Source organism: Lutjanus erythropterus, chromosome 9, assembly GCF_056507025.1.
Source record: "Lutjanus erythropterus isolate fLutEry1 chromosome 9, fLutEry1.hap2, whole genome shotgun sequence".
Classification (NCBI taxonomy): Eukaryota; Metazoa; Chordata; class Actinopteri; order Lutjaniformes; family Lutjanidae; genus Lutjanus; species Lutjanus erythropterus.
In genome coordinates, this window is record NC_139325.1 from 18,586,602 (window position 1) to 18,604,309 (window position 17,708).

Consider the following 17,708-nt stretch of genomic DNA (forward strand, 5'->3'; position numbering starts at 1 on the left):
AAATAGCACTGAAATGTCCCTTTACAAAAAACACGTTAACGCAAGGTGTTAGATAACATATCCAGATACAGATCCCATTTTAATACCAGGTGTAAAGGGTGTTATAGTTCCTAATTCTTCTTGATATAAACAGCCATAGTTTTTTGTTTTTAATGTACCACATGAAGATCATATGGTCAAACTTAAATAATGTATTTAAAATGTAATGCTGATATGCCAACTTATTCTACCTGTTGATTGAGAACAACAAACACTGTGAGAATCACCAGTCAGCAGTTTTCATTCACTTTTGTTTTAATATTGAAATTGAGACACTTCTACAAAAGTAACATTAACTTCAAAATCCAATCAATGTTTAAGACTTTAAGACTGAAATAGTATTTTACATTTTAAGACCTAAAATTCAGATGATCAGATTTTAATGGACTTTAACTTTAAAGACAACCAGTAATTTTTAACACAAGTATCTGTTCCTCTACTTGAGTACAGAATATGCACACTTTCGCCACCTCTCTCTCTTTTTACCTGTGAGTTCATGGAACAACAAACACTCTCATGCACGCCTCCTCCTGGCCAAGCTGAGCCCACTAAGAGCTCAGTTGGCAGGCCAATTTACAGCACTGCAGAGGGCCAGGGGATGCAATGAGCACACAGGAAATGACTTCCTGAAGGACAAATAAAACCATTGCTCGTCTGCGTTGCTCTCAAACTTTAATTGGACATGGTCGATGAATGAAGAGGACAGATTTTCACTGACACTTTACAACGGAGGGGAGATGGGAAGAGAAGAGATAACGGCGTCTGGGCGATTACAGCCATCAATCACAGCTGATGGGAGGAATTATAGTAGCTTTGTGGAAGTGAGTGAACACGAGCTGATGACTTGTGCCATCTGCGAGTGAGCAGGCCATTGTTTTAATCAACACGGTGCCATGACGGTGATTAGTCTTATTCAGAGAGGAATTCCCATGCCATGTTAGCAGCGAAGGACTGTGGAGACACCGGCTGAGTCGGCATTCTCAAACATTTTCTCATTCACTGAGATCACTCCTCGTTGCTGAGTGTATGTGTGTGTAATTACACCTGCGTACGGCCGGTAAATGTGTGTGCATGTGCAGTGTTTGTGTGCGTGTCTCTGGAGGCACAGCTGGCTTACGTAACTTCCATCATCATCTCATGCTGCTCCTGTCACAGATGCCACTCATTACATAACCCCGTCAGAACTAAAGTATTAATCACACAATTCGCAGCTCACTCTCAGCACTGCTCCGTGTTCCTGTAAAGCTGTCAGTCCTCTCAGCCTGCCCGCCTGACTGACAGGGGGCTCATATTGTCGAAATACAGGACATACAGAGGAGAGGAGAGGAGAGGAGAGGAGAGGAGAGGAGAGGAGAGGAGAGGAGAGGAGAGGAGAGGAGAGGAGAGGAGAGGCTGTCAGTCACAGGAGACGGTTTGCCCATAATTCAATTCTCACTCCATAAACACCATAATGGACAGGATCATTTCCCCAATTGCTTATGTTGTGCCAAAATGAAATAACACGTCCTCCGCACTTTTCATCAGCCCTTGCATCCTATTTACAACATCACACAGCTGAGTGGGGCTGATCTGCTCATGCTTCATTGCTGCGGGAGGTGGTGACTCGCTCAGGGGTATTTTAGCATGGGCGTTTGCTTGCTGTGCAAGGCTTTTCAAAAACTTAGGATCTTGTTTAGGGAAATTTAAACACTCAAACTTAGACAAAATAACTCTGCTCTAATTTGTCTAAATAATTTGTTTACGTCACAGTGCTTGAAAATAAGGATGTTCCATTGTTCTGGAGACAACAGGTCTCATTCATCAATTTCTTTGTAAGTTTTTTCTTAAATTTGTTCTTGAGAAAGGAAGAAAAATCTAAGCCAGAGTTATGAAGGTGTTCTTAAACTGCAGAATTGTTCATATCTGTGTTCTTCTGAATCTCATCGTCTTCTTAAGTGCCAGTTGTTCTTAAATAGCATAGGTATGGCATAGGGCATGAGACTGCAGGGACATGCACACACAGAAACCACACACAGACAAGTCAGGAGAATCTCAACGTGTTTCTGTGGAATTAGTACAATTTGATGGTACATTTAATCTACATCTACAAACACCATGTACGTAAAAACCTAATTGCAGGTGATTATTTTAGTTAACAAGTGCTCTCTTCTTTAACATGTTCATGTGTTTGTAAGTGACTTAATGCTTAGTTTGTATTCAGAATGTAAACATTTGTTTTTTTGCAGTACAGACCAAAATGTCATTACAATGGTTTTATTTTTATCATTAATTTACAGATTAACTTGATCTCGGACGCTGTCCTGGACAAGCCCACAAACTAATACACATTAAGAAAATGATGGTATGCACTGAAACCTGTTTGTCACACTGTTACACTGTAAAGTCTAAATAATAATTTACTATAAAGACCACAATGCCTTGTAAAATATTGAAAATTATTGAAAAATATTAGAAATGATATAAATATTTTTGTTATTTAAATCCTATAATGTAATACAACTGTGGAATTGAAGAAAACACAATAACCAATCATTTTGCACAAATATGCACAAATATATAAGTGTCCTCTTGGAGATTCTGTTCTTAACCAAGAACAAATCTTAAATTAAAAAAACACTGATGAATGACAAAATCTTTGTGAAAACTGCGTAAGTGAGGTTTAAGTAGAAATTTTTTTCTTAAGAACAGAATGAGGCCCAATAAAAATAGCATCTGGAACACAACGATATAGTTGTGAGAAATTAAATTATTACATTTATGTTTCACAGAATATACTGTATATCATTTTAACTGACAGGTGTTAAAATTCAAAAAATGTGAGGTGGCACCAGAACAAGCTCTATGCTAACAACATTACCAAACAAGAAACAGTATCTGTGCCAATGACTACAAGAAAAATTAAACCTGATTGTGTCCAAACGCCTAGGGTGATTTCAGTTTTTTATTTGGATGTAAGTGGAGGGAACGTCCACGGTGGACCAGAGCGAGTGACGAAGTGATGCAAGCTGCTGAAACAAAGTTAATAAACTGTATTTATCATGTAAAAAGAAAAAAGTCAGTTTGGAACAATGGTTGTTAAGTCTTGAACAGTTGAAGGCATCAAGACAGTTATGGGACCCTGAGGAAAAAAAATAATTTCGAGCCCTGCTTCCCAATCCTTTTGCTTTATGACCCCTAAAATTAAGGAATGTCTTCATGTGACCAGTTGTCACAAGCTGCATACGAGAACGATTTTACCTTCTAACCTTTTTGTGTTATCTGGGGGTTTTTGATCACTTTTAACGGTATAGAGAGATTTTATGTGCGGGTTCCTGTGGTGTACTTTGCAAATTCACACTATTCTGATCAACAAGTGCAGTAACATGTCAAGGAACTCGGTAATGTGCCAACAAAGGCAGTGAAGAAGACTGCGATCCAGTAAAAATGTAAACAATGCAGGTTTTAAACACTTTTGAGACAAATCAGCTTTGCAAATGTTTTTTGAGGAAGGAAATAAATTCACCGTGTTTATTAGACCTCAATGATTCATACAATGCGTCTTGGTGAGAAATGCTCAATGTAAACAGAAACTTGGTTTACAGGAAAACTCCACAGGTCTGATTTAAATGGTGTCTTGGCCAGCTCACACACCAGATGTCTAACTTATTTCAAGCAGTGAAACCAGCATATATTCTACCTCACACATATGACTGATACAAACACAAACATGTCAAAGGAGATTGATAAGACAGAGAACTGATGAATGTTGTTCAGGCTCACATAAAACGATATTGTGAACATTACTCTCCAGGCTGGCAATTATTTTTCAACGAGGAAAGTTACCATGGCTTTTTGCCCTGTAGGCTGACACTGTTGTGTGTTTTGTCAGCTGACAATCACATGGTTACTGCAGCTGGCTGACAGACACACCAACAAGACTGCTGCACCCACTGTTTTATCTGAGTTATTTTTAATTGATTTGAAAAGATAAAACCAAGAAAATAAACAAAAATTACTTCATGTTGGGTCCCCGCACACACACTGCATACTTCTCCTCAAAATGTTATTGGACATAATGGATCAAATTCTGGCAATTGCTACTTACAGCAACTTTTCCAATGACTGTGTATGGCATACTTTCTGGTTCAGTGTGCATCATTTGATGATCTCATGTTGCAATACGCCACGCGACTCAGGAACCAAGAACTGGTTTCAGAAGAGAACTGGTTCAAAATTGTCCAGTCTTACAGAATCGTATGCCTCTGAGCAAAACACTTCCTTTTATAGATTCTGGGATGTTTTTTCTGACAGTTGTGCAAAACAATGACGTCAAATTCATGCATCTACACTGCTGAAAACCTGCAACGAGAAGGAGGCCTGACAGAGAGGTAGAAACAGTCCAAAGTGTGGCTTCATGTAAGACTGGAAACACCAGCAACATGCTGAAACATTTTTCTACAAGACATAGGATAAAATTTCAGGAGTGCCATGTATGTGACACTCAGAACACAGAAGTGCTACAGGAACACGTTCCACATTAAAGGGTAGTTAAACAATGGATATCCTGCACACCTGAGTCACAGGTCGCCTTTTTTCTACTCTGTTGCTACACTGTTTTCAGACTCAGATGATAAAACAGTCGCACTGATGCCGAAAACATGTGTTGGGCTATTTTGTTTCCGCACAGAAAATTGATCAACAAGGGAATCAAAAAAGAATCAGGTCGATAAGCTGAATCGATAATGGCATTGGTATCAATAAAATCTTTCTGTCCCTACATGCTGCCACTACACCAAAATGGCTTCACAACCCAGCACATGAAGAGAGCGTGCCTGTACCCATTAATATTGTATCTTGAGCGAGTCTTTTGTGTTTTATGTGCATCATTTGTGTATTTCTGCATGTATTTTAATATTAGCAGAGAGAGCCCACCACCATCACAAGAAAACGGTATGAATTACAGAATAAAAAACATTGATTGGCTATTAGTTACAACAGTGTTGACTCTTTACTGTCCCTGGAGAAGGGGCAATATGGGAGATCATTTATAGTCGCAATTAGCTCCTGCAAAAGTTTATGGCATTTTATATAATAACCATAATAAGGGTTTTCTTCAGGATTTAAACTGATGATGATACCACAAGAGAGGACCATATAGATGGAGCATACAGATCTGTTTGTGTGAGATGTTCCAATAAAACAGAAACATCTTACTGTTCTCACCTGGGACAGGTGCAGTTGACCCAGTCATGCGCAGCCTCTAGTGGCGATGCACCTTTTCCAGTGAGAGACGGCAGCTTTGGTAATGTAACTGGTAACTCCTCCTCGGGGACAGGAACCGGACCACAAGACCCACAATGCACCACAGGGATGGGTGTGCCCCAGTACCGCTGCCTTGATATCAACCAGTCTCTGAGCTTGGAGCTGGTGAGGTGGCCTCCAACTTTCTGCTCTCTGGCCTTATGGGTAATGGAGTCAAATGCCTGCTGTCTGGTGAGGCCTGAGAACTACAGAAACACAGAAGAGAATTCAAAATATGCCACAGCTTAATGTCTTCATTACTGTGGCAGGCTACTCTTTAAAAACTGAGTGAAGATGCTGGTATCCATTGGTATCAACATATCATAGCTAGGCTGACATGAAGGGGGCTAAATAAGTTACATTTTGACAAGTTAAAAACTGGCATGGCCATTTTCAAAGGGGTCCCTTGACCTCTCACCTCAAGATATCTGAATGAAAATGGGTTACCCTAGAGTCTCCCTTTTACAGACCACGTCACGCTAATATCATGCAGTTTGGGGCAAACATGTACACAGTGTTATTTTAATCTATTCTATTTGAATATTCCTACATACTGAATTGGATATGACTAGAAAGCTGAGACCATTATGGATTCAATGAGCCCAAAACAATCTTGATTTGATTCTGACAATAAGTCGGTCTCTGAGCAATCCCAAGAACAGAAGTCCTTGGCATCCACTCGCTAAAAAATGCAATTCTTATGGAAATTTCCAAAAGTCTTTGATACTAAATTACAGCATGAATTTTTCAGTGGAGTTCCTCAATGTCTTAGAGTCTCAATGTAGTTATTTTGAAGGGATTTTGTCAATTTTTGTCATTGTCACAGTGGTAAAAAATGGTTGTATTTTGCGTAAAATCTGCGTAGTAGGTGGTATCAAACCAAAAATAGCCACAGTAGTCTTCCATCATATTGTCAAGGCCTTATACACTCTTAACTTTCAAATTTTGAATACACACCATTTATCGCAGATTTATGATTTATGACATTAATCTTCAATGTTTCCAGCTTTCAGATGACATACACCACTTCTATATGGAATAGATACTGTTGACCTGCTGTCTGTCCCTAAAGATTCCCTGTCCCCCCCTAGAAAAGACAAAAACGGGTTTATGGTTGGGAGGGGTGGAGTGGAAGAGGTTAATGACTTTATCAGCTGTCCGATCATGATAAACGGTGCTGACCTCATCAGAATTGATCAGAGTTTGTGTCCCATCATCCTCACTTCTCAGCACAGTGGTCCAGCTAAGGTTTAGAGCTGTGGCCACGGACAGATCCTCCTCACTGCTGTCCGGGATACCTGTCAGACAACAGGTGCAGCACAAACATGTAACAGTAAAGACACATGGACTTACAAAGATGCACATAACTGATCTCTTGAGAGAATAAAACAACACCCCTGTGGTTATGTTAAGCATGTTGTGATATGACTAATCGTTAGCAATCCCTCGGGTTCTGCCTTCAGCTCTCTGTGAGACAAACACCCACTGGTTTATACAGTAAAGAGTCCAATTTTAAAACACAAGCATCTTTTACACAAAAGTGTTCCTCAAGAGGAAAATTTTCTTGTTTGTTCATCTATAATATCAGCTCATAAATGCATACAAATTACTTTCTTACTCACCAGCTTTCTAGGCGATTGTGAAACCCACCTACACACCAATAACTCACCAATCACGGTATCCAGATAACCATCAAACGCCTCCTTGTGCGAGATGACCAGGGGAACCTCATGGCCGTTGAACAAGTTGCGAGCGGTGATCTCTGTCAGGGAGTCTGGAGAGCAGAGGGCAGGAGGTGTGAGAGAGGCACTGCTGCTTCCCCCGGCAGCTCATTATCAACAATCATTTGCCACTGAGACACAGAAAACCTCCAGGGAATCCCAATTAACATACACACAGTCCACTGCAGCGACTACATCCATACTGTGACATTCCCCAAACATGCATCCATACTGGAATATAAGTAGAAAAACACAGTAAAAATCTTTAAAACCAGAAAACATGTAGGAGGACTGATTTTTCATGATTGCATGATTTTGTTAATTAGGCACTGCTCAATAAAGACCACACATATGATGCAAAGGATCAAAACCTTTTCAAGTGGTGAAATCTAGGTGTAAATGATCAAGTCAAAAGGAATAAATGATGTTGCTGAAATCTACATGTGTATGTTTCCTGTTCACCTCTGCCAGGCTGAAAGGCTTTCTCCAGGGCTGAGCGGACAGAGCTGCTCCCGTGCAGCAGTCTGTGGGAGGGCAGGATGGCCAGGTAAGCCGCTCCGAACACCGTCTCTGGGGAGGAGCTGTAGGCTGACAGGGTGTCCCCCGTCTCCTCCCCGTTCACCTGGGAGAAGAGAGAAGAGGCATGTGGGAACCTCTTAGCGTCCATGTGTCAACAGCCTCCCTGCAGCCGAATGCAGTGAGGAGGACCTGCTGACTCCTCAGACTGTCACACAAGATGTTTTATGTTAAAATATCGTGTCTACCATGTATGTTAACCACATTACAGGGTGTGTTTTCTGTTATTTTAAGGTACTGAATTGCAGTTTTAGGCATAGAAGCATCTGTGATTTTGTAATACTGATTATATTTTTTTATATTTTGGTGCTGACACAATCCAATCATCAATCACAATTACCTCTGCCAAGACGCTAACGTTTTCTGTGCTGTTTGTCTGTTTGTCAGCAGGATTATGGAAAAACTACTGGTTGAATATAAGGTTTGTTTATTTATTAAGTAAAAGCCTCACATATTGGCCAGGTACATAAAGCATGGCTTTATTTTTTGTGTCAAATACTTCTGGATTTTAGCCACATTATTGGACTAATTACTTCCAATCCTGTGGTATAGCAGGTCTCAGTTTTCATTTACTCAGTAAAATATCTCAATATTTTCTGGATGGAGTAAATGTAGCATGCTAGGGCACAAAACTCTGATTGTGAACATAGTAGAAATTACACCTGTTAAACATCAGTAACACATTGGATGCATTAAACACCTATTCAGTCACAGAGTGCTTACCTAGCACATACGCCCAAAACGTTTTTTAACTTCCTGATTTACCTCTTTAGTATGTGCAAGGACACAAAAAAAATAAAAATAAATAAATGTTGTGCTGTGATGTTAGCATTTAGGTCAAAGCACCACTGTGTTTAAGAACAAGTAAGTTACTAGTATGTCTTTGTTTTTAATGAGCATGAAGCATATCCTTATATGTTTGACCGTACTTTTTATTCACTGGACTTAAATTCAACTTAATACTTGCACAATACTGTCTTTGTATTGTGTACACTGTAGCACTGAGTGAACCCCTGTGTACTAAGTATTGCACTGTATGTGGAGAGAATGACAATAAATTACCATGTGAGCAGTTAATTAGCTGTTTTTGTATTCTGATTAATTAATCTTGTAATGTGTACCCTGAACCGTGAACCTCCAGCCCCACAGAGATGTTAGCATGGCTGTAGATGCTTACTCTTGCCTCTCTGTCAGACAGACCAAGTAAAGCTGCTTTAAGACATCAACTGTGCCTTATGAAGGGCATTGGTCACAATTGTAAAAAATTTAAAACATAAAATGACAAACAAGCTGATGAATTGTCAGTTGGACTGTGAGATGAAAGCAACATGTGCTGTATTTAGCTCTTTGATACATACGATTGAAATAGGGCTACAATGTCTTTAATCCTATAATTATTTATGGGTGAGACAACCATTGTAAGGGGCTCTGGAGAAATTAGTGTATGTCATGTTGTAGAAGTACTAATGCATATCTTCAGCCCCCTGGAGAGATAATTCAGTGAAGAGTTCCTGTGACGGCATATGATGAGGCAACATAAAACAAGCCACCACCCAATTAACGTAATGATCCCTGCTTTGAACTTAAATTCTGCATTCTGTCACATGAAAAAGACACAAAAATACACTAAAGCACTCTACATCCTCTAACCTTCTTACCTCTAGAAATATGAGGACTTTTTAAATTAAGGGACTGACTTGAGTGACAATTTTTCTGATTCTTTTTCAAGGAGAGAGGTTTAATAAGGGTGCTCATAGGGCTCTCAGCAGGCTTTTTGCCACTCCTCAGTTTGAAACAACAGACATGTGGAGAACTGCAAATATGGCTCTCAGACGGCTCAATAGATACTAATCTGTGACATCATCTGTTTGGTTAAATTGCCACTTGCAGATGGAGGCACCCGCTGAATGTGAACAACAAAGTGAAGATTTGTATGTTTTGGTACATGATGTTTAATAGAAATATATAAATAACAGAAGAATCCAAAATAAAGCAAGCAATCAGTGCTTGGGAAGAAAGAGATGAAAAACAGAGGCTGGGAATGGAGAGCGACTGGGAAAACACTTGGTGGAAAATGGTTGAGATTGAAAGAACATGAGAATGATGAATGAATAAAAAGCGAGCAGGGGGGGAAGGGAGTTAAGATTCACCTTGAGTTTGAAATCAAAGTAGCAGCCGGTGCATTCTCCGATCCAGTTTGCCTGCATGGCTTTGACTCCGTACCACTCAGGAAGATCATCCAAAGCATCCAGGAGGGGCTGGAGGAGGGAAACAGAAACAGAGATGCAAGTTTGCTGCAAACACAAAAATCATTCTGAATTTCATGCCTGCAACACATTTAAAAAAAAGTTGGGACAGCAGCAACAAAAGACTGAGAAAATTGTGAAATGCTCAAAAAACACCTGTTTGGAACATTTGACAGCTAAACAGATTTATTAGAAACAAGTGATCATCACTGGGTATGAAAGGGGCATCCTCAGAAGGCTCAGTCATGCACATGCATGGATAGGGCGAGGTTCATCACTTTGTGGGAAAATAGTCCAACAGTTTAGGAACAACATTTCTCGACACAAAATTGCAAGGAATTTAGGGATTATCACCATTTACAGTCAATGATATCTGGGGCAAGGCTGAATGTGTACAGTGAATGTACATGACCTTTGACCCCTCAGGCAGCACTGCATTAAAAAAACCCAAAACCTATAAAGGATACTACTGCATGGGTTGGGGAACACTTCAAACAACTTCATCAAACAATTGCTGGTACCGTTTGTTGCTGCATATAAAGCTGACTTCTCTGAGCCCGAGCTCATCTGAAATGGACGGGGGCAAAGTGGAAAAGTGTGCTGTGGTCTGACAAGTCCACATTTCAGATTGTTTTTGGAAATCATGGACGTTGTGACCTCTAGGCTAAAGAGGAAAAGGACCATCCAGAGCTTAACCAGTGCTAACTTCAAAAGCCAGCATCTGTAATGGTATGGGGGTGTGTTAGTGCTCATGGCATCATGGGTAAGAGGCACATACAGATTTCGGCGCTACATATGCTACCATCCAGACAATGTCATTTTCAGAGATGTCCCTGCTTATTTCAGTAAGACAATGCAGGACACATTCTGCATGTGTTACTGAGCATGACTTTGGAATGGGAAAGAATCCCACTTTTACAACTTCAACAGTTAGTGTCCTCAGTTCCCAAACGCTCACTGAGTATTGTTAACAGAGGAGATGGTAAGATGGTCAGTTATTTAGAACATATTGCAGGCAACCAATTCAGAATAAGTGCATATTAAAATAAAAAACAACAATAATAATAAAGTTTAGCAGTTTCAATAATTAAAGTCTTGGCTTCCTACTGTATTCAACTGAATACCGGTAAAAAAGTATGAGCAAATCATTATTATGTTTTCAATTACATTTACTCAGCATCTCAACTTTTTTGGAATTGAGTTTTGTACTTTGCACAAGTTTGGAAAGAGCAAATTTTCCTCTTCACTGAAGAAAATAGTTTTTGTAAGGGGGCAATCCTCATAAGTATGTGGATGTCTACAGCACTGTAGCATAATGCAATTGACTCCAGCTCAGTGTGGCCTCTTTCAAAGCCTAGCCAATTTATTTTGACAAAGCAGCAGAGCCGACCAGGTCACATTATGCAGACAAAGAGGGATTTTCAAAAATCCTGACCTCCTCTCGCCCTACTTTCCTTGATATCACAAAGCAATCGCCTATAAAGCATGCTTACACACACACACACACACACACACACACACACACACACACACACACACACACACACACACACACACACACACACATAACAACAGTTATTCTGCATGATTAAAGGAAGCTATGCATATCAACAAGGCTCAGGCCAAAAAGCCACATCTGGGCTGAGGCCAGAGATGTTATAACTCTCCATTTCCTTTTCAGTCTGTCACAATCTATTACCCACAATCCCCCTCGCTGTGCCGCTCAGCATGCAGTATCTCATCACAGTGATACTGATACAAACATAAACACTGGCTATAGTCATCACTAGCATGACTGTGGGGTGTGTCAGCTATGGATTTTCTCCAGAGGGAGAGAAGAGACGTAAATCCCAGTGAATCTGTGTCAGCACGATGGAGGGAGACTCTCAGAGGAGACGCAGCTCAACAAATATGTTACCAGCGACAAGGAGAAAGCAGGATACAAATGACGGACAACTAAGGCATCAAATGTTTTTACTTTGCTGGATTAGAAAATACAGTTTGGCACAGGAGCAGGAGTAAATGAAAGACGTACAGCAAGGACAGGAGTCTCCATGGCAACTTCAGAAAAAAAGCATGGTATAGCAATAACCAAGGATTGTGTGTGTTCGAGAGAAAGAGACATCGAGTGCACTTCTGACAGAGACATTATACAATGCAGCTATAAAAACCCCCCATGCATTCCCAGGCTGATTCAGGGAATTGAACCAGCAACCTCCACGTCACAAGTTGTTTGTGGATAAGTGGACAGCTCAGATTTTTTAAGTGGGGTTGTCTGAGGTACTTATCTGTACTTAGTGTGCTACCTACAGTAAGATGGCAGGTTGGCAAACCCCCAGTTTGGAGAGGCAGCAGGAGTAGCAGTGTATGAAGGTAAGCTATGCGCTGCTGTGGACAGGGTCTGCAGCAAAACATATTTTAGCCACTTAAAAAAACATCCTAAAAAAAAAACTCAATATCAGTTTGAGTGTATGCTAGATTTAGAATGCTTTCACTGCATTGCCATCAGATATGCAAAACCACAGTTACATAAGCCAAATATTGCCCTCTCCAAACCAAACAAACTCCACCGGCAAAAAGTCATTTTACCTTGCAGAACATGTGGGTTGCTGATCTACCACAGCTTCTTACAACAGGACTCCTGTTGCTTCTTCAAACTGGGAGCATGCCGCCCACCATCTACTGGGGGTAATACACTGACTGTTGATAAGTAACTCATACAACCCCGTTTCGAATAATCCAAACCGTCCCTTTAATTTTTGCACGATATCAGAGAATCAGTCAACTCAGCGGAGTGGAAGGATTCAAGGGTCTGGAACCTGTGAAGTTAATGTATCTTAACGACAGAAAACACCTCTAAAAGCTGTGCTGATATTTGAGCAACATTATAGTTGAAGAACACTCTGAACTCGCAGTGAATCATTTAGATGTCAGTGCAGCATTAATAGACAGGCAGTGTGTGTGCCTGAGTGCAACAAGTGTGATTATGCATGAAATTGAAAACTCTGCTGCTGCCATGTGATCATCATCATCCATGCTCCACTTCAAAAAAAAAAAAAAAATCCATCTTAGTAAATAATATGCAGTCATCTGTGTCCCAGAAGAAACAATATGGTTGCCATTCATGAGGAAACTCTGTCGACACAGCGAGGAACAAACCTGACAGCTGAACTGATGACCGCTGAATAAATATTGTCTGAAGTTAATGTTGTCTAACAGACCACGAACACATGTACAAGCGAGCAGAGAAACGCACATGCAGGAAATCACAGTCCAATTACAGTGCCTTTTATTTGGCACGCTGCAGTTTGACACGGTCCTCCTTTCTCTCCATCTGTCTTTCTCACTTCTTTTCCCTAACACCTTCCTCTTCCTTCCTTCCCACTTCTCTTTTCGTCAGAGAAAATTAGAAATGCAGGAACACATTGTCACAGTAGGCTGCTTCCACCTCCACTCACACCTCTGACATGAACAAGCATGGGCGACTTCAGCGCCGTGGCTAAAACTGGGCGACGCCTGACTGGACAAACTGATTATTTTTTTAAATCAAAAGGGCAAAATTGCAAAATGAATTTGCAAATCATTAAAAGGCAAATAATTGTTTTTGCAAGTTGAAGCCCATTGATTAGAAATGACACATATTTACCATAATTGCCAAACATTTTTAAAAGCACAGAAGATTGTCGATTAATTTCACACCTCCCAGAGGCTTTGGTTTCTATTTTATTTCACTACAGTATGAAAATACACTCACAGAAACTGTCTTTCTTTTGCTTTTGTTCGGCCTCTCCTTCTCACTGCATCAGTTTGACTTACTATTTTGACAGAAACAAGTAGTTGATCAACAGAAAAATAATCTGCAACTATTTTGTTAATCCATTCAAATAAAAAAAGCAGAAACACCCATCTTTTTGGGGGTTTTCTTCTCAAACATGAGCATTTGCTGCTTTTCTCTGATTTATATCACTGTCAGTTGAATGTCTTTGGGTTTTGAACCGCTGTTTGGACAGAACAAGACATCTGAAGATGTCAACTTGGGCTTCAGGAAGATGCAATGAGCGTGTTTTTATTTTCTTCACGTTCACAGACCAAATCAGTCAATAAAATACTCAACAGATTAATCAGTAATTAGAATAATATTACAGCTGCATGCACAGAAACAAGAAATAAGAAATTAAATCAAGAAAAGCCCAAAAACATAATTTAAAAAAAGAAAAGAGAAAAAAAAGGACTCAAGTTAAAGGCTGGGGTAGGCATTGGGTAAATGCTCCATAATAACCTTTCAGCATAATAAAATTCAAGTGCTCTGAGAGAAAACTCGACTTCTAGACTTCTGCTCCTCCCCATGGTTCTGTTTTAATGCCACGGCAGGGGATTTGTATCTCCATTACAACAGGGCTACCTGCTTGAAGGTGTGTCTTTAACTGATACATGATTGTCTTGAGTCAAGTTTTATTTCCTATAAATTCTTTACAATAGAAATCCTCTATTATTTTGTCATTTAAAAGCTTTTTTACGAAGGTTAGCAAAATGTCAATGCAACCAGAGAGGTTGGACATGCTTTGGCCTTACTCTTGCATGACTTAGCACAGCTCAGTGCATTAAAACTGGTAATGAAAATGCAAATCAACATGGCATGTTTTGATTTGGCAGGGACAAAAGTGACAGTGGAAAAGCCTCAGTAGGTCAGTCACAGGTCTGCAATATAGTTGATTGCTGATTCTGTTCATTCCCAGAAGTATTTGACAACCTGGGAATGAAACTCAACAATCAACTGTCATTCATCACCTTCCTGCACCTTTAAATGATGGATTTCTGGTCATTGTCTGCGAGTCAAGTGCTACTTAAAGCGACAGTTCACCCAATAATGAAATTTCACTCAATATTTAGTCACCCCTGTGCTGATGTGAGGATGGGTGAAGATCTCCAGTTCACAAAACACTCCTGGAGCTTCAACTATGAACTATTGCTTTAAATACTTTCAAATAAAAACACTTTTTTCTCCTCAAGGGTCACATACACATACTTACATATTTACCAATGCACATGCATGTGCTGCATGTGTAATGCATGAACTGCCTTTCCTCTGGCTGATTCATATGAGTCCAGAGGGGGTGATTTTGCCCTGCAGCAGCAGACCTGCGCTCTGCTCTGCACTGAAAAGGCGAAGGCTTCTCATCAGCCAGCCAGGCCGCCTGGTGGTATTACCCTGACTCCACTCAGTCAGGAGACGCCAGGCTGCAAACGGTGGTGTCCAGGGGTCTGATTGCAGAACCAGACAGGCAGCGCTGCAGCTGCTGCTACTGAAGTGTCAGCCATGATTGTTATCAGAGGGGTCTGCTGCTCATTTTGGCCCGCATGAAGCTGCTGGCCAGCCATTCAGGCGCCACTTGTCTCTCGCTCACTCACATTCACACACACACACCAAAGGGCCGTACCTTGGCATAGTTAGTAGTCTTGATGAACCATTGTGTGAGCAGCTTCTGCTCCACCAGGGCACCAGACCTCCAGGAGCGACCATTTTCATCCACCTGCTCATCAGCCAGCACTGTCTGATCAACAGGGTCCCAGTTCACCACTGCCTGGATAACACACACACACACACACACAAGTGAGCACACAAATGCAGATGAACACTTAACACACACACAGAGTTAAAATGAAAAAGCAGAGCTTAGGAAGAAGGTTGGATTTAATAGACAGACCAAAGGCTTATTTCAAGGTCGTCCCATTTCATTAAACATAATCAAAGGGCTTCTACCGAGCTCTCCTCTTTTTAGTTCATTCATTTTCCTTCCAGAGTAACGGGTGAGCTGCCGCAATCATTTCTGTTACTGTCAGGGACCTCATACCTAAACCAATCACATTATTTCTTTCAAAAGAAAACCAGGATAAGCCCTTTAGTGCAGAGGCCATTCCTACCTCTTTCTGATACGCCAGCCCCGCTTCAAAGAGCTTGATAAACAGATACTGTGTCCACCTGTAGTAGTCTGGGAGACACGTGGTCACCTCCTGTCGGGAAAAACAGCTGCAAGTCAGCAGTGTGCGTGTGTGTATGTGTATGCGTGTGTGTGGCACAGGAGAGCAAACAAGATCTAAAACTCTCAGTTCTTCTTCACTTGTTACTCACTCGGTCCCAGTTGAAGCAGAGGCCGAGGCTGTCCAGCTGCTCTCGCATGGACTGAATGTTACTGAGGAAAAGACACACAGAGCAGCAACGATAACATTTGTATAAACAATGAGTGCTAATTAGGGACAGGAATTGATAAGATTTTATTGATGCCAGTGCCATTGTTAATTCTGCTTATCAGTCAGATTCTTTATTGATTCTCTTATTGATTCCTGGTCAGTTTTCTGTGTGGAAATAAAAGCAGGACTACACAGGCTTCTCAGTGTTACCACAACTGTTTTTGTCAGAACACAGTGTAGATAAAGACTGGGAAAAAGGATCTCCGTTATGACTTCTTGTTTCAAGTCTCCAGCAGTGTGGACCCAGGAGTTTGATGTCACTGTTTTGCATTGATAAATGGATAAAGCTTAGAGGCATAAGATTCAGATTGATCGGATGATCTGTAACTGGTCCTCAACTAGAACTGGTTCTGGTTCCCATCCCTACTGCCAATAAGAACGGACGTGATATATTTACATACTGTTTAGTCCACTCTTCTGGGTCAAGACCTCTCTCAATGGCTGCGTTTTCAGCTGGAAGTCCAAAAGCATCCCAGCCCATCGGATTCAACACCTGTGGATGCAGTTAGGAGCTTTGTGTTAGAAGTGAAATCATGCATGGTTCAACAGTAAATTAAAACGACCAGAAATTTGATAATTAATTTGTGTCATCTATCACAAAAACAAAAGAATGCCAAAAAAATATCAAACATCTGCCTCTTAAATGTCAAAATTTGCTGCTTTTCTGTTTATTATCATTGCAAATTAAATTAAAAGTCCAGTTCATCTACACACGAATATGTAAATACATTTAATAAGTTTACCTGCTGGACACAAAATGTCTCCTCCTTTACTGCAAAGTCCATTCTCAGTGTATGTGTACTTGAGGCTTCAAGTTGCATATTAGATCATGATTGGCTACCAAACTAGTTGTGACGTCACAGATAATTTTCCTTTTAATTTTAAGATACACAAATGAGCAAAAAAAAACTTTTAATGTCAGATTTTAACACTGCGATCCTCTGCCGCTGGTTTATATGAGGTTCCCTGAAACAGACGACAGAAAGTCTAATCTATGAAACACACCACCTATAGACACAAGAGCTCAGCTCACTAAATGTATTTAAAAGAAAGCTAACAATGTATTTCTTCACTATAAGGTTTAACTGGCTATGACTCTGCTTATGCAGGACAGAGACTCTGCTCTGCATTTTGTTTCACATACATGCACAGCTGCACTTCTTTTAAAATAATGTATTTTCCTTGATTTTATGCGTGCAATATACTCCATTTTACATCTTTCATTATGCATTCTATGCATCCTATTTTTATCTTTATTTTATCTTACTTTTACTAGTCCATGTGAGGATACACTGTGTATTCTATTCCCATCATATCTTATTTTTACAAGTGGGTTTTATTTTTCATCTTATTTTACATGAATTATGGCATTCTATTTTATTTATGTTTTATGCTCATGCTATGTATTTTTATGTGAGGAACTTAGTGCATGTAATCTCCTTGTTGTAAAGCTGCATTTCTATACTGTGAAACTCAAACATCCAAGTAAAGCATCAATAACATAAAGACATAAAGAGTGACTGACTTTTTAAGAGTATGGTATGTATGTAAGTATGCTTCCTGATATGTGATGATTTGGATTTATGCAAACAGTAAA

At 40.2% G+C, this 17,708-nt stretch overlaps 1 protein-coding gene across 2 annotated transcripts in view; it reads right to left on the reverse strand.

Moving 5' to 3' along the window:
* Positions 1–17,708, reverse strand: part of lars2 (leucyl-tRNA synthetase 2, mitochondrial) — a 48,230-nt gene that overhangs the window by 16,216 nt on the left and 14,306 nt on the right. For both annotated transcript variants that reach the window (XM_084726323.1, XM_084726324.1), the window contains exons 4-12: positions 16,513–16,604; positions 15,993–16,053; positions 15,785–15,874; positions 15,301–15,444; positions 9,767–9,874; positions 7,503–7,662; positions 6,989–7,093; positions 6,502–6,617; positions 5,242–5,525 (exon numbers count right to left, since the gene is read on the reverse strand). In XM_084726323.1, coding sequence (XP_084582449.1) covers positions 5,242–5,525; positions 6,502–6,617; positions 6,989–7,093; positions 7,503–7,662; positions 9,767–9,874; positions 15,301–15,444; positions 15,785–15,874; positions 15,993–16,053; positions 16,513–16,604 — 1,160 coding nt within the window. The remainder of the gene's footprint in view (positions 1–5,241; positions 5,526–6,501; positions 6,618–6,988; positions 7,094–7,502; positions 7,663–9,766; positions 9,875–15,300; positions 15,445–15,784; positions 15,875–15,992; positions 16,054–16,512; positions 16,605–17,708) is intronic.